We start from the raw sequence: 17,600 nt of genomic DNA on the forward strand, positions 1-17,600 counted from the left end.
TTCTCATTTTTCCAGCGCGCCAAGACTCATGTGCGAGTACAGGATCTGCTCAGTGGAAGGATCATTTCGATCACAAAACCATTACACTGCAGCCAGGATCTCCTTGTAACGACTTTAAAGGTTACTGCGATGTGTTTATGAGGTGTCGTTTGGTGGATGCTGATGGCCCCCTAGCCAGGTTAAAGAAGGCAATTTTCAATCCAGAGCTGTATGAAAACATTGCAGAATGGATTGTGGTAAGTTTATGTGTCATGTCTTTTAGATTGTAAGCCTGTGGACAGGGACTGTCAAGAAATACTTTTGTAAGCCGCCATGAGAGCCTTTTTTGGCTGAATGGCGGCATAAAAATCCTTAAATAAATAAAAATAAAAATAAGTTTAAAATATGAAATCTCTAAGGCTACTAATGAATAATGTTAAAAGTGGCCCGTGTCAGTTTCTTTGAAGTTTGTATATTAAATGAAGAATCTTCGTTTCCACAGTCTATCAGAAGTGGATACATAATGGGGATACTTTTAAAAGATATTTTAAAAACTACATATTTCTTGTGTAGCTATTTTTTATTTTTATTTTTAGTGGAGCTACAATGGTTTCCAAACTGGCTTTATTCTCCACATTCCAGGAGTGCACATTCTCCCTTTTCTTCCCTTCTGCCCCCAAAATGACCAGTGCTGGTTTGTCCCAAGATAAAATTGTGGTGATTTACATTATATGAATGTTTGCATTTTAATCTGGCATAATTTAGCATCTTACAATATTCAACACATTAGTAATCCTCATACAAAAGTATATAGTGAAGGTGTAGTTTTCACAAGACAACATGTGGGACATTAAGGTCACATTTTGCATGGAAACTGGAAAAAATTATATTGTGGGAATGCAATTTCTACTTTCAGAATAAGCTGTGCTCTTTTCCTAAAGTGTGTGTCTGGAGGGGGGAGGGGATGATCCATTACAACATTTAGTAAAAGGGAAAAAAGGCTGTCACATAAGTTCACACAAGCCCCTCTCATCAATGCTGTTGCATTGTTCAACTTTCAGAATATGAAAAAGAATGTGACCAGCCCTGGGTATGATTGCAGGTGAAAGACATTTGTGCCCTTTCTGGGCATTAGAAGAAGGTGTGGTGCAGTAGCTAGAGCATTGGGCTTGATCTAGGGAGACATGAGTTCAAATCTTTGCTTGGCTGAATGACATTAAGGCAGGTCACAATCTCATAGGGGGCTTGTTGTCCAAGGGAGATGGGCTAACCCTGAGCTTTTTGGAGGAAGGGTGGAATTCAAATGTGGTAGATGGGCAGTGGAGTATAGTCTCATAGAACCATAGAATAGTAGAGTTGGGAGGGGCCCATAAGGCCATCGAGTCCAACTATTATTACTATTTCTTGTACGGAGCTCCAGAAAGAACTAGTTTTCTACACAATGCTGGTGATTGCTGCTTTTTATATCGGGCTTTCCCCATTATTTACCAGGAAATGTGTGGACAAATACTATAATATGGACAAATGCATCCATATTATATGTTTTAACAATGTAAAATAATGCAAATTCCCAGATGAAGAAGTTTGCATTTTATATGTGTAACACAGATTAAGTGAGTGGGTTTAAGGCAGTAAAACATTCCCCCCCTCAACCAAGCGCATCAGGCTTTTCTTTGGTCTCTAAGGGGCCAATTCTCATCTCATTATCTTGGAGAAGCTCTCGGCTGTTGCCTTGTCCTGGTTGGTGGCTTGTTCAGGTCCAGATGTCACTCTCCAGTCCTTATTTCCATTCCTGCGGAATTGTGATTGTTAGGTCTGTTCTGTTTTGTCTGGTGACCATTCGGCCTCTCTGTCCATGTTACGTCTAATGAGGCCTCGTGGGATACAAGCCATGCAGTCTGCTCTTCCTCAGCAGTCTTGGTATTGTGTGCAGTAAATGGTGAGCGATAGAATTCTTTGGCGCCTTCTGATTCCACAAGCTTGAATTCTGCAACTGCTGTTCATGTCTCACACTTAAATGGTCCCTTATATGCTGCTGGAAGTGCTGTCATTTCAATCTCCTGGACCTGAATGTGGTGTCTCTTGCCACCTTAGACTACATCCGGCAAATCTAATTGCATGAATACCCACCTTACTGTCCTTTCCAGATGCAGGGCCCACCTTTAACTCTTAACCTGCAACTTGGGGCCAGGATCTAAATGTTTTGCCATAAAAGTCTGGACTTCAGAGCAAGAGGGAAGACTCTGCCCCCCTTCACCATGGCGGCACCACGGAACCCATGTATTTAACACTCCCCACACCCCACTGTAGCCAGGAATAGTGTCTGTGAGCTGCTGTGGCTGGGGATATTCCTTTGCACAGTCAACCACAGTTCATGCGATCTTGTATCACTTTTGTTGATACTCCCTTGCAACAGGAAGAAGTCTACTTGTGTTGCTCTTGAAGTTCTCAAGGAAGGGCAGGGTTTTTTCAGCACCCCAAGTTTGTATTTACTTTCAGCAGTCCCTAGCCTATCTTGCCTTCTCTTCTCTCCTCCAGTTGGACTTTGCAGCATTTCTTCTCATACGGAAATCCTTTTAATGATCTATAAATAGAGAGGTGTCCAATCTCCTTCACTCTGTGTGTGTGTGTGTGTGTGTGTGTGTGTGTGTGTTCTGTTCTTCTCTGGTTTGCTTTCTTGCCTTAACTTCTCCAAGACCACAAAAAAAGATAACTGATACAACCTACCAAATGTCCTGTACCAACACCCACCCCCTCTCTGGTAATCTTGTTAGTGAGGCATCGCCTGATTTTTCCTATTAAATTTGGCAGTTCCCATTATGGTGGTTAACCTTTTCTCTATATATACTAGCCTGGGGGAAATTCACTTTTCCAGGCTTATGGCAGTTTACTTTTTTGGAAAATAATTTCATTAATGTATGGATGACTGCTCTTGAGTTTGACTTACACATTCAAATTGAGTTAAAGCCACAGAGTGTATTGGACATTTTTTAACACAATAATTAGATTGCTAATGGTTAAATGGCTTTTGCTTTGTAATCTGTGAATTACTCTACTGCAGCCTTGAGTCTAGCATGATGCTTCCTCTCAGAGGTAGTGTTGTATGGGCTGAAGATGGCAAGTGCATCTCCTGAGAAGCCTTCCCTTCCCTTCCCCACTGCAGAGCTTCATTGGCAAGGCAGGTGGGATATGCAGAGGGAGAAAAAGGTCTTCCTTTGGGTCCCCCTTGGATGTCCCCCCCTTGCACCAAGTCAGGTGGGGTGCCAAGATTTGAATGGTTAAGCTAGCTTTCTGCATTCTTCCTCCCTACACATTTGCCCCCATTTGATTGGGTTTTTTTTAGTGCTGTGACTGGATTTTATGCTTTTGAGAGAAGATTAGGTCTGGTTGGTAGGCCCTCTTCCTAGATAGGCCTGTTTCATTTAGTTCTGTTACAGCCAAAACAACTGAGGAGCACTGGTCTAGTGCTCCAGGGCAGGCAGGCAAGCAATTCTCCCAGTGGGTCATTGGGGAAAGCAAGCAGACTGCTGTCAACGCACCTGCAATCGGGGTGGGGGGGCGGGGCTCTTAAGGGTCCCGGAGACCTCCGTCAGCATTCTAGGCCGCAAGTTGTGGCATGTCTTCAGTGCTTTTAAGATGGCGTAGAGATACATTTGTTTACAAGTAAGCCTTTGTGTTTTGTCACAAAATTCCAGGCACACTGGTGGGCTGTACTGCTCATGGGGATTGCCCTGATCATGTTGATGGCCGGTTTCATTAAGATATGCAGCGTTCATACCCCGAGCAGCAATCCAAAGCTGCCCCCACCTAAACCACTTCCAGGTAAGCACGTCCATGTTGTGATGACTGCACGTCCTTCTCTGAATGTCTGTAAGGGAAAATGTGGCTGGCAGTATGAAAGCAGATGATAGTGCTGGCTGCAAAACGTTTTTGTTTATCGGGGGTGTTGAACCTCAGGCCCGTGGGCCGAAGCTTGCCCTCTTGAGGTGCCAAACCAGCCTTCTGAGGTTCCCCAAATTGCCTCCTTTCCCCAACTGCCAAATGTTTAGTGGTTTCCCAGCTTCTGTGCCTTCCCCCCCCCCCATTCTGAAACGTCTAAATGCCTCTCCTAGGGCTTAGTGACTGGCAGCAAGAGCTTTAAGTGACAATAGGATGGCATTTGGGGGCCCTCCCCTTTTGCTCCTGCTCACGAGAGCTCTAAAATTGTATTTGGACCTCAGGCTGAAAGAGGTTTGACACCCTGTTGTATATAGAAGATAAAAATGGGCAAGAATATGAAGTGTTACCTTATTGGGCTGTTAGGTTAACAGTCTGTCCTGGGGCTGTCAGATCTTCGTGGGCTCCGAAGTGGTGGCCTGCCTGCCTGCCTGTCGTTAACACTGTAATGGGATGTAAATTTGAAGATGCTGCTTGTCACAGTTGTCATTCCTGCTATTCCTCAATATGGATTTTGAGCATAGAGCGAGATTTCAGCAGCTATTGGTTGCATGCATGTTTGGCATCAGCCAATTGATTCTCTTTGACTAGAAAAAACCTGCTGCTGCATTCTCTCTGCAAATAGTTTTTGAAAGATGTAATTTAAAACATTTTATCCCACCTTTCCAGGATTATTCAAGGGAAGTTCACATAAGTGAAACAGATTTTTATATAATGCACACACCATATGTCAAGAACGTCAGACTAGAGTAAAATAGCTTTCTTAAGCCAGCCAGCAACCAATGGCCTGGTTGTTCTTTCTGCCTACCCAGTGCTGTGTTGAGCACTGTATAAATACCTAAAAATAAAGTCTTGTATAAATACCTAAAAATAGGAGGGAAATAAACTCAAATGATACACTCGCGCACACGCTCATGTTCATATCTGATTTAAGATGAATATTTAGGATTAAAATATGAGTTGAGTCGGTTCCCCAGAGCTCAGGAGTCTAAAATATGGGTTACATTTGGGTGGCATGAGTGGCAGAGAAGGGAGAAAGATGGAATATAAGAATACGGTAATGAAAAACGGCACCATGTGTAAGTTACAGGACACAAGTTGCCCTGCATATACTTACGCACATGCGCGCACACACACACACTTGTTTCCTGTGCCCCTTAACTGGCTGCCTGCTCTTCTAGAAGTTGCAGGTTGTTCTCTAACTCAGCATCCCCACCCAGCCCAATAGCATCCAATTCTGCTGGGAGTTTTAGAAGTAGTGTGACCAATATTTGCTGTTGACACACATTTTTTCAAAGCGTGAATGTATGTGTGCCTTGGACTGTGTTGTCTGGGAGGTGGTAATATGTCATCTCCTCGCTCACCCAGGTGGTTTCAGCTGCCCACCACCATTACTTAAGAATGCCTCTAGGTCAGGGGTGGTCAGCTTGTGGCCCTAGTTCTTCAGTCAGTCCTAGCCCCAGTGGCAAGGGTTGCTCCTAGTTGATCACCCTTTGCCCAGGTCCACATGGAGTCCTGAAACATTCATGGGAAGTGGCTGTGGGTGGCTGGCAGCCCTCACATTGTTTTGAAGTGATCCCAGCTGCCAGGAAGACATTTATTTTAATGTTCTAAAAAACATTTGACGTGATGCTTCGTTGACACCATGGAGATGTTAAAAGTGAAATAGACGAAAGAACTGGGCCTAGCCTAGAGTAGTGCGGAGAAGTTCAACATTTTTCAGAGAGATCTGCCCTTGGATACTTTGCTTGGGCGTTCTTACCTACCAAAGGTAATTAAAGCTTTGCCTAATATAGCATGTAGCATATTAAATCTGAGGGGTGAGCTGTTGGGTGTCTAGGTGGGGAAGGTGCATTTGAAAAGCTCTGCATTGTTTTTCTCCTGTTTTTTCTGTAGGCACTTTGAAGCGAAGGAGACCGCCCCAAACAACTCAGCCCCCTCCGCGCCAGAGGCCCCGAGAGAGTTATCAGATGGGACACATGAGACGTTAAGTGCTGATTTTGCCTTGGTTCTTCCTAGTGCCTACAGTGGGAAAATTTCACTCCAAAGAAAACCTATATTAAGTCATTGTCCCTGGTCTAACTTTTAACTCAAATGCAAAAGAAGAAGAAAAGGCAAGATGTGAGATTCTCAACACAAGTGGAGAAGTCTGCTGATTGCATTTCCCTGCCCAACAGAGAAGCGGCTGATCTTGAAGCAAATTTTAACGGTGCTAAGCACCATGTTTTCCTCCTCCCTCAGCTCTTCTTGGTTGCCTTTTCCTCACTTGCAGGCAAACGTGGCTCTTGTGAAACTTCTGTCCACACAAATTAAAGCATATATTTTTCAACTGTCAAGGCTAGGAAGCTAGACCGCCTCAACATTGGAGACATTACTTTGCCAATGTACATAAATGATTATATGCAGACATTGTATTTCTAATGTACACCTGTACTTCTGTGTGCAATTGTAAAACAAGAGAATTGCAATATGGATGTTTCTTTGTATTATAAACCTTTTACGCTCTTAATGAAAAAAAATTACTGTTTAATTGACATACTCAGGATAACAGAGGCTGATGGTGTATAAAGGTCCAGGATTCTGTAATGCTTTATGCAGGAATTGTGAATCAAATCAAATCCTTTTTTTATGTATCTATATTATGGTCAAGATTTCTGATAACGCACGCTCCGATAATGCAAAACCCAGATTGCTTCTCCTGCACAAGCCCCACTAGAACGAAGGAAGCTCTGCTCCAAGGAGGCATTGTGTAGGAAACGTTGGCTCTGGATTGTGTTTGCGCATTTCGTATTATGCCGTTGCTGTCCTGGGGATAGCGCACGCCAGGAGGTTCCCACCATCCGTAGGTCTTTTTTCTTTTTTTTTTAATGTAAAATGTCTTGTCTTCTGAGAGCTCAGCATAAGTATTTTCAAAAGAGAATAAAATCTTTGCCTATTCTTCTGTTAAATGATCAAATATTTTTTTTCATGCTTTGGTAGAAAGATAACGTCTGTTATATTTTTCTCAAAAGGTTGCAGGTGGCTTTCTTTGATACGCTCCGATAGTCTTAATATGTGGTAATTAGGTTTCCAATTCCAACAAATTTGGGAGAGATAAAAAGCTGTGTTTAATTTTTGTTTTTAATCTAACAAGTATTTTAGTAACTTTTCAGCATGATACTGTTTTTAAGGATAACCACTAAAACAGGAGTAACTGCTGCAGCAGCTGCTGTGGTTGTGTTAATTGTGTAGGCTGGGGAATGTCTGTGAAAGGCACTTGAAGGAGTAGGGGAGCTCAAACAGCACAATGGCCCAAAGTTTTTATTAAAAGTGTATATAATTGGCGTTTATAAAAAAAGAAGAAGCAAAAGCAATGTTGTAATACGCTTAACTGCTATGCAGACAATGGAAGAGGGCATTATTCAAGCTTGTGATACACTGCTTCTGTTTTTCCAAAAGCACCAAGCTAATTAAGAAACAAATGGCTATATAATATTTCTGGCTTTGCTTAGGTATCAAATTTTATTAAGGGTTTGGCCAGGGTGGTTTGTTTTTCGTTTAGTTTTTTTGTTTTGGTTTTTTTCCAAGAGTATGAGGTTTACACACGCATTCTCATAATGTGACGCAAGCCAGCAAGGCCAAAAATGTTAAAAGAATATAATGGGATCTCTTCCTTGTAAAACTTGTACAGTATGTGGTGACTTTTTTCAAAATACAGCTTTTTTGTACATGGTTTAGAGACAAATTTTGTACATGAAACCCCCCCCAGACCAATAGACTATAAATAATTCTGAAGGATCTTAACTTGTTAGAAATCTCTGTAGTTGCTTTTAAACCATTTTAAAATACATTTTGGGGTTGTTCTGTTTTTGTTTTTGTTTTTCTTCTTCAGACTGTGCAAAGACTGAAAGCTAGGTTTGCATTTCTAAAATGGTGACTTTTATTCTGCAAGAGTTCTTAGTAACTTCTTGAGTGTGGTAGATCTTGGAACATGTAAATTCTTTGCTTGTAATGTTATCCTGTGGCTAGGGTGTTTGGCAGAGAGCTGGCTACCCTGTTTTATTTTGGGTCTAAGTTTAATGTTTTCTGCAAAGAGAGAAAAAAAAGTGCACTGAACTCTCCACTACAAGTCAAGATGTGGTAAAATAAAATTAAAAATATCAAGGCAAATTGCGATCTAATACTACTGTCAGTTTAATGTCCACTGTGTTTTATACAGTATCTTTTTTGTTCACTTTGGAAATTTTTACTAAAAGTTGCAAAAAAATAAATAAAGTATTGTGCAAACAAATGTAAGTTTTTTTGAAACTTGAAATGCATTAATAAATAGACCTGATGAAATCATCCTGGAGATTGGCTTGTTTCTCAAACAATTTTGTATTTACCACCTGTTATTGCACCAGTCAGTTGTTACCCTACTTCATTTGCCAGGATCTAAAGACTGGTGTAACTAGTCCTGTGCACCTGAGGGGGTCTTTGACCTGTCTCGTAAATATCAACCCTTTCATTTCACATGCCAAACTGATCTTGAATTGGAGAGTGTGGTACTCTCTGAGGGACAAAAGAGTAGTATCTTAGGTAAGTGAAAAATCCTAGTCGGTACACCTAAAATAGCACTTTGGATCTGGCCAGTGCAGAACAAAACTAATATTACTTCTTGTGCTACTGTGGCCAATTTGCCTTTACTTTCTATGTGGATTGTGCTGGAAAATGGGAATTACCATCTTCCAAGTTTAGAGTGACGCTGAGCCATGAAGAGACTGAAGAAATCTAAAAGTTGCTTGGAATATTTACTCTAATATTTATGGCAAAGGCAGAAGTGCTTTGCCTCCAATGAAGTTTTGTTTTCATTTTTAAATTCCATTTACAATTTTATTTTTGGCATTGACATTGCAAAGAACATGAAGTTGCAAATATGGTTTAAAGTGTTCTGTAAGATACTGTAAGATATACCTGTACAAGAGTGCATGCTCTGCAAAGTTCTGTACACCTTTTTGAAAGGTAGCAATTAACCCCCCAAATTCTTACACTGAAAGACACGAATAGTACTGATTTCCAAACATTCAGCAACTGTTTGTTCTGTGTCCTTAGTGCCTCTGTTAAGTAGCTTTCCATGTATATTTCTATACCGTGTAATTTATTTAAGTGTGTCAGGAGAACCATTTGACTAAGTGGGAGTGCTATTTGTATTGCCACCACCAAAAAGGATGAATATCAATAACTATTCACTTCGAATTAAAAAAACATGACATGTCAGTGGTATTTTTAAAATGTAGGCATGGCTCTAAAGAGAATTGTAGAATTTTTAGTATTTTCATGTCTTGTTGAAAGGACATAACGCAATACTGGTGCTGCAGTTATTTAGAGAACTCGCAAAGAACGTACTAATGCTTGATGGTGTCTGAGCTGTGTGTAGTAAATCAAGAGGTGAGAGATCTTTTGATCAGGGATGCTGAAAAATACTCGTTTAGAGGGCCCTGCGGTATTTGCCAAACTTGCCAGTCAACGATACTGTTTTTTGAAGGAAGATGTTCAGATCAATGCAGACAAGTGCCCCTGACATCAAGTTCAGGCATGTCCATGGTGCTCAGCCCTACAAATTATGCTGTGTATAGCAACGAAACATGATTGGTGTGGTAACCTGTGACTTTCCCGTCCATGATCCCAGGCCTTCCTTACTAGCAACCACAAATCTTGCTCACCAGAACATCTAGCTAAGGGGATATATAAGCTTTTTCTTTCAGTTCTCAAATCACTCAGACGCCCCATTCGCAACCCCTGAATGCAAATGGCAGGGCGTTTCTCCGAAAATGTCCGCTTATTCTGGAACTGCTGGTATAGCTTACTAGCTAGACATTATCGTGGAACTCCTTCCTTAGCTGATGTTTACATCCTTGGTGAAAATATAACAGTGGTAACATGAATCCTTGTGGGAGCGCCTCTTAGCATAATGCATGTCACTTTAGCAGTGGAATTGGAAAACGTCCAACTTCCTTTTGGAAGATTCTATTGCGAATGGCAATTTTAAGAAATGATCGCAGCTAGCAATGGTTTGTTTTTTGGCCTTAAAAGCATTTCAGTTCCATGTCTTGAAAAGAAAAGGGGGTAAGGAAGCAATAGCCCAGGAACAAGGTACAGAAATGCAGCAGTCCCAGCTGCTTCATTCAGCCCCAAGGGACTAGGAAAAAGCTTGGGCCCATGTCAGTACTAGCAGAGGCCCTTAAGTACCCAGTAGCTCAGTGGTGGAGACGCCTGTTTTGTATTCATTATGTCCTTGATTTAATCCCTCATGTCCAGGTAACGGGTAAGGACCTTCTCTGCCTCAGAAAGACAAAGATCTTGTGGTTGTGGACAGCTCGATGAAAATGTCAACTCATTGTGCAGCTGCTGTGGAAAAGGCAAATTCCATGTTTGGTGTAATCAGGAAAGGAATCGAAAGTAAAGCTGCTGATATACTGCCCTTATACAAATCTACGGTGTATGTAACCACACTTTGGGAGTACTGTGTACAGTTCTGGTCACTGCACCTAAAAAGGGATATTGGAGAGTTGGGAAAGGTGCAGAGAAGGACAACTGAAAGGACCAATAGACAGGAGCAATTCCTCTCTGAGGAAAGCTTACAGCAGCAGGGACTGTTGAGCTTAGAGAAAAGGCGACTGAGAAAGAAATTGGTAGAGGTGTACAAAATTACACATGGCATGGAGAAAGTAGATAGGGAGACTTTTTTGGTTGTTGATTCCACACTTTATTCATCCGTTGTCTTCCATCAACATTTTCTTGGATATATGCAAACTATTGTACTTCTGGATCCAAGAAAGCTTTTGTGTCTCTTTCCTCATGTTTGTGTGCAGATGTATGTATGTGTATATATGCATATAAAGAAATAAAAATAGGTGTGTTTTTTTCTGCCGAAAAGGTAAGGCATGGAAGCCTTTCTTGAGGGTAGCACCAGTTCTTCTGCAGGGTTGCTCATCTTGTTGCTCCCTGGTGCCGTTGGGAGATGAATTCGCATCGCACAAACATTTTCTCCTGGCCTGGATAGAGGTGCAAATCATCGACGCTTTGAGAACAAAATGTCATTCTAGGCAGAAAAGAGGGGGTGGGATAAGAAACACAACTGTTAATATTTAATAAACTAGTAATCAGTTATCCCTCCAAGTTGATGTGAAGGATTAAAATCTAACAGCATCCTCAGGCGAGCGTTTTATCACACACTCATTACTGGCCACTCAGTTTTTTGTGGGTCCTTTTGACGAAGTTGTTGCTGTCGGTCTCCCGCCCATCTCCCACCCCTTCTGCTTGTTTTCCCATCACACACACAAAAAAAGACCTGGAAAATCTGGCTTTTTCGGCTGTAGTGAAACGTGCCGCCATTGCCTGCTGTGTGCTGGAGAAGAAGCAGGATGAAAACGCCCACTGAATGGGCCATGTGGTCGCCACTTGCTTCCTCTTTCTTCGTGTAAAGAAAGAAGTATTGTGGGACAGAAGTGGGAGGGGGGGCAAGCAACGGTAGACAAACGCTGTTCCCCCACCGTCTGATGATGTTCTAAAAGTAGTGTCATACGGTGTAATAAATGGGAACCCCTTCATTGGAATGCTCTCATGATGAGCAATCGGCCATCCAGGCAACTATTTTTGCAATGTTATTTAGCCCATGGCTACAGAACATGAGTGGTGCAGAATAGGTTGTGGTTTCCCCCCTAATGACCTAGACTTCTCACAGATGGTAGCTGAGGCATAAGCAGCTATCTGGCGGCATCCCACCCTACTTACTTCTGTTGAGTTTCTCCTGCCTTGACTCGTATTGTCTTCACAATAAGTCCTGGTCGACGGCCTCCCTTTGTCCAAGGGATAATGGTTTGGACAGTGTTCCAGATGTTCTCCCAAATCGCAATCCCTTCCCATTTCAATTTGATCATCATCAGCTCACCGATATCAATGTCCAGAGGGACAAGAAAAGTGTAGGTTTTATTTCCGGTAATGCCCTCAACTCTAGTGGAGTTGGCAAAAAAAAAAAAAAGTCTGTTGAGGCTCAAATACACCCAAATATTCCTTATTTTCTAGGTATGCAACTTTCCCACCAAACTGTGCTTACAGTATATCAAATGAACCACAGCAATAAATATTCAAAATATATTAAACAATTACAAAATCAGTAACAGTGGCCCTACATAATAAACAGCACTAAGTCTACAAATATCTAGTTTGTAGCCTCTTTTTTTATTGCTAGAACACCCAAGTTAAAAGATACAAGGAAACTGAATGGTAAAAGAATGGGTTTGGAAGGTGGATGGTGTGAGGACCATGTTCGTAAAATTCCTGATAGGAAGCAGTTAAGACACACACTTGTCAAACACACATGCTTTGCTTCCTGTGAAAGGAGAGAAAGCTTGAGGCACTGGGCATGACAGTCCCAAAGGGACATTGGTAGGGAACATCCCAGAAACTGAATCCATACAATGTCAGTTTCATGTCATACCAAGAAGGGTAAACTTCCTTCCATGCCAAAACCAATGGCTTCAGCCATGCTGCTCTTTGAGCTGGTTCATAGGCATGTCCCACAAATGTAGGTTACATAGACAGCAGGGCAAAGGAGCAACCGTGATGGTATCTGGAACTCACAAAGTAATGGAGAGGTTTTCAACATCGTCTTTGCTGCCAGTCAGCGAGATGGTGAACGTTGGGTCAATTTGCCTCTCTTGGAATTCATTGATGAAATGGATCTTGAACTGATAGTGATACACTGCAGAGAAGATAAGATGGGAAGCTGAAACACACACACACACACTTACAATGCTTTGCTCCAGAATTTGAATTGTGCAGATGGAGGAGCTGAATCTGTATTAGCATAGACAATTTATAGAAATACTTCTATAAATAACTCGGATTTCCAGTCTAAATATTATACATTCTTACCTGGTCCACACACACGTACCTACCTATCTACCTACCTACAGGGCAGTTCCTGCTCTGTGCCTCTGTTCTCCCAGTATTACAGATTCTGAATTCTGCACACATGAAAGGCTGATATTTCCTGCTCAAAATATAAAGAAACTGTTGCAAAAATGTGTTTTCTTCTATAAAACATACTTCCCCTTGTTTGCTTTATTTAGCTAGTGGGCCATCTCTTGAACCAAGTGCTGCTAAAAATATTGCCAGCTCTTGAACGACCTGAATTAACCTGCAAGCCAGAGCTAGATGGGGGAAACTGGGATGTCTTTGGCTCACGGGATCTGGTTCCAACCTGGTATGCTCTAGATGTGCTGGACTGCAATGCCCATCATTTGGCCATTGGCCCTGCTGGCGGAGACCAAAGTTGCAATCCAGTGCATCAAGGACACGGTGGTGGGGAGAGCTGGTTTACCTGTTCATCTAGATAGCAGCTTGCCATAGTCCCAGGTGGGGAGTCCTAGGAAATAGCGAATCCTTTTGACCTTGGGACACTTCTCAAGTTTGTGGAAGCAGCCAGGCAGATGGCTTGAGTGACGGTCAAGGCAGCTAGATGGTCTGGTGGAGACAACCAGTGGGTGTAGCACCCAGAACGTCAGTACTGTTGGGATTGAAGCTCTAGATTTTGCCAGGCAGTTGCCTCAGCTAGTGCTCTAGATTTTCCCAAGTGGTTGGCGACTAGAGATCAGGCCTTTTCAGTGGTGGCTTAATGGCTATTGAAAGCTATCAATGGCTACTAGCCCTGATGGTTGTGTTCCATCTCCAGTATTCCAGGCAGTAAGCCTGTGTGCACCAGTTGCTGGGGAACCTGGGTGGGAGGGTGCTGTTGCACCATGTCCTGCTTGTTCATCCCTGGCCGATGGCTGGTTGGCCACTGTGGGAACAGAGTGCTGGACTAGATGGACCCTTGGTCTGATCCAGCATCAGGGCTCTTCTTATGTTCTTAAAGCTCTCTCCAGAGACACTTGGCTAGTGCCTATTTTACCATCTTTTCAATGGCTAGTAAAATCTCCAGCTTTTCAAATGGAGACCATTTTATTCTCCCGAGCATTTTATGGATGATTGGTTTTTAGTCCGGCTGTGTCTCTGCTTTCATGGCTGGCTTTATGACAGTGTCATTGTTTTGTGATTATTATTTTTTAAAAAATCTTGTTTTGGAACTTTCATTTTTTAATTGTTAGCTGCCTGGGAAGCTTTTGGCAAACGCTGGGGCAGAAATCTTTGAAACAGACAAACGAACAAGTTGTCCGAAGCACATGACTCCTTCCTAGGCATTGATCACCAACACTGCACCAAGTATGAAAAATAGTTCTCAGAATTAATCCTTGCTCAGCAATAGCCTGCTGGTGCTCCTGCTCATCGCAAAGGGGCTTGAGCGGGAGAACCCCCCCCCCCCCGGGGCATCGGCTCCCACCTCTGGAATCCTTCCTTCCTTTGAACATTTGCAAAACGTATCCACGCTGCGGCCTTCAGAAGTCATTTGTTTCTTTCGTTCCTGCCTGGCTTTCTCACATGGCCTTTGCAACATTTGGAGGAAAGGAATTCCAGATCATTTGATAGAGCCTGAAATAATAGCTGCACTGTTCGTCTCTCATTGGCGGTTATGAAAGGCCACTCTTGTTCTGTGTGTTGACCTTTGGCTCGCTTGTAATGTCTTTTCTTTCATGGCAGCACCGCCAGTCCCAGTGCACCGAGTTTGCCGTGGGTGTCGAGTGGGGGAAGAAGGACAGTGGTGGGTGGGTCTGGTGAGCGCAAGCAGCGCTTCAGAGACTGAGATGGAAATCCAGAAGTCGAGTCTTCTCGTCTCTTGCCTGTGCCATGACTTTAGACAACCTTCTATCTCCCCACTGCCAAAGCAGCGTAATAACCTTGACCGACAAGGTTGTTGTAAGGATGACCAAGAGCGTGTTTGTAAAGCACGTTGAACAGTCTGAAGTGCTACATAAATGCTAAATTGTATGATGGGTTAGGAAAGAAACTATTTCTGGTATCAGGAAGATTGGAAGCCCAGGAAGCTCAGGAGCTTTGCTTCACATAGAATCATAGAACAGCAGAGTTGGAAGGGGCCTACAAGGCCATCGAGTCCAACCCCCTGCTCAATGCAGGAATCCACCCTAAAGCATCCCTGACAGATGCTTGTCCAGCTGCCTCTTGAAGGCCTCTAGTGTGGGAGAGCCCACAACCTCCCTAGGTTACTGATTCCATTGTCGTACTGCTCTAACAGTCAGGAAGTTTTTATTGATGTCCAGCTGGAATCTGGCTTCCTGTAACTTGAGCCGGTTATTCTGTGTCCTGCACTCTGGGAGGATCGAGAAGAGATCCTGGCCCTCCTCTGTGTGACAACCTTTCAAGTATTTGAAGACTGCTCTCATGTCTCCCCTCAATCTTCTCTTCTCCAGGCTAAACATGCCCAGTTCTTTCAGTCTCTCTTTATAGGGCTTTGTTTCCAGACCCCTGATCATCCTGGTTGCCCTCCTCTGAACACACTCCAGCTTGTCTGCGTCCTTCTTGAATTGTGGAGCCCAGAACTGGACGCAATACTCTAGATGAGGCCTAACCAGGGCCGAATAGAGAGGAACCAGCATCCTTTGTTGGCTCAGGTTGTCAAATGTTGCTCACACCCCACTTTCCTTCTATGGTGGAACTCAAGGCAACATGCTCAGGGGGTCTCCCATCCAGACCCTGGCCAGACCTGCGTAGCTTCAGCAAGACAGCTGCTTCAGCTGCCTGCAGACCATTCTCCACCCAGAGCAGCTGTAGGAGGAGGAGAGGAAGCCATGCTGGAGAGGGAGAAGGCCCACTCTTTCTGGCTATGCCCTTGCTCTCCGGAATGTTCTTTCCACTTTGGGGGCTTGGGGACTTCCCAATGAGCTCGGTTCTTACACCTCAGCGGCGACGGTGCTAGGAAGCAGGGGTAGAGGGGATTTAAAAAAGACTTTTGCAGCCTGCCTCACATCGAGAAGGTCATGCAGGGTAGACAATGCCTGCTGCAGTCTCTTGCAGCCTCCTCCTCCTCTTTGTTAACTTTCTCAGATTTAATCTTTTTTATTGTTTCCAAACACCAATAAATAAAAGACACTACAGAGCAAAATATAATACATATAGACAGACCCACCCACAAAAATCAAACAAAGCAAAAACAAACAAACAAAAAACATAAAAATAAAATGTTCTTCCAATATTCTCCCCAGCAAAAATATGTAACAATGTTGTTGTTATTTTTTTTCTTACTCTATCACTGTCAAATCCAAATCTCTAATTTCTCTCTTAACATTTTTGACATTATTGGTTAAATCCCCAGATATACAAGTCATCTTTTTCTCATCCCTTCATAAAGTTTACAAAAGCTTCCCATTCAGTTATAAATCTTAAAGTTGATTTTTCTCTCATTATTGCCGTGAGTTTTGCCATCTCCACTAGCTCAAACATATTCAGTAGCCATTCCTCTGTTGTGGGCACTATTTTGCTCTTCCATCTTTGGGCATATAGTAATCCTGCAGCTGTCATCATATATACGAATACAGTCCTATGGTTCTTTTTCATCCGCTCATCCATAAATCCCAAAAGAAAGTATTCTGGTTTCAGTTGGATATTAATTTTTTGGATTTTTTGAATTACAGAATGAATTTGTATCCAGAAAGTTTTTGCTTTTTTGCAGGTCCACCATGCATGGTAGAATGTTCCTCCTCCTCCTCTTTGTCTGCTCACTCCTAGGGGTGGGAGAACCATCCATTTTCGAGCTCATCTAAATTCTTTCCCAAACACCTGCAAGCTCATTTCAGCTCACTCCCTTTTTCATTTTCAACTTGTTTTTCAGCTCGTTCAAATGTGCATGTTTTGAACGGGGAAAGCGTGTGTTTCCATCATGTGTATTTTTCAAAAATGCACACTTTTGGCTCATTGACTAAACTGTGAAAATGCATTTTTAAAACACGCTGCATTTTAAAGTGCACATATTTTAAAAATGTGCCTTTTCCCCCCTCCAAACACAATCGCAAATTCGGCAACCGGCAAGTATTTCTTGGAGAAGAGCGCTCTTGCTCGCATTCGGGATTGGGAACGGGACATGTTCAAGTGATTTGCGAATGGAAATGAAATTCTCCCGACTCCCACCCACCTTTATAGGGCATCTGGGGCCGTGTCTTCAGGAAGAGCTGCCGGCTGCTGGTGACTCCCTTCTTCTGGATATGGTAGCCCAGGGTGTTGCACCTGTTTGCCCTACAGTTGAGGCAGCGGCCCTTGTCAAAGGTCTGCATATCTTTGCACCAGTAGCCCGTGATCTGCTTGGTGCTGTGCCGCAGTGAGTCGATGAACAGATGGACGGACCTTTCGTGGGCGCATTTCACCGTTTGAGCGAGCCCTGTGGAAAAAACAGCCATGTGCAATGGGGTGATTTTTCAGCCATTGGGAAGAGAGGGGGCTGTACAACAAATTCTGAATTCCTTACTGGAGGCCCCTTCCACCCCCAGTGCCAATTTTGAGGACAAAAGTGTATCTGCTTCTTTGTCTTGGACCACTCCATTAGCAGAGATGAGCTCTCCGAAAGCTGGGAGGGACAGGAAGGTATCAGGCTGTGCTTAGGGTACCTGGGACCTTTCACCTGGAAGAGAGACCAACCACACACCATTCCTTTAGGAAAAGTGGTAGTAAGGACAAAGCTCTCTCCATGCACCATGAAGACCCATTGTGACAGCAGCTAGGAGATCAGTCCTCACCCTCTGGGTTGGGAAATTCCAGACTCTCCATGGCAATGTGGC

General features: G+C 43.1%; 2 protein-coding genes across 2 annotated transcripts in view; one reads left to right on the forward strand and one right to left on the reverse strand.

Moving 5' to 3' along the window:
• Positions 1 to 8,238, forward strand: part of ADAM10 (ADAM metallopeptidase domain 10) — a 40,501-nt gene extending 32,263 nt beyond the window's left edge. The window contains exons 14-16 of the mRNA XM_063142857.1: positions 16 to 236; positions 3,675 to 3,801; positions 5,812 to 8,238. Coding sequence (XP_062998927.1) covers positions 16 to 236; positions 3,675 to 3,801; positions 5,812 to 5,906 — 443 coding nt within the window. The 3' untranslated portion in view covers positions 5,907 to 8,238. The remainder of the gene's footprint in view (positions 1 to 15; positions 237 to 3,674; positions 3,802 to 5,811) is intronic.
• Positions 8,239 to 10,628: 2,390 nt separating this feature from the next.
• LIPC (lipase C, hepatic type) overlaps positions 10,629 to 17,600 on the reverse strand; it is a 48,269-nt gene continuing 41,297 nt past the window's right edge. The window contains exons 6-9 of the mRNA XM_063142344.1: positions 16,961 to 17,203; positions 12,517 to 12,637; positions 11,668 to 11,886; positions 10,629 to 10,975 (exon numbers count right to left, since the gene is read on the reverse strand). Coding sequence (XP_062998414.1) covers positions 10,864 to 10,975; positions 11,668 to 11,886; positions 12,517 to 12,637; positions 16,961 to 17,203 — 695 coding nt within the window. The 3' untranslated portion in view covers positions 10,629 to 10,863. The remainder of the gene's footprint in view (positions 10,976 to 11,667; positions 11,887 to 12,516; positions 12,638 to 16,960; positions 17,204 to 17,600) is intronic.

This window comes from Elgaria multicarinata, chromosome 16, assembly GCF_023053635.1.
Source record: "Elgaria multicarinata webbii isolate HBS135686 ecotype San Diego chromosome 16, rElgMul1.1.pri, whole genome shotgun sequence".
NCBI classification, from domain to species: Eukaryota; Metazoa; Chordata; class Lepidosauria; order Squamata; family Anguidae; genus Elgaria; species Elgaria multicarinata.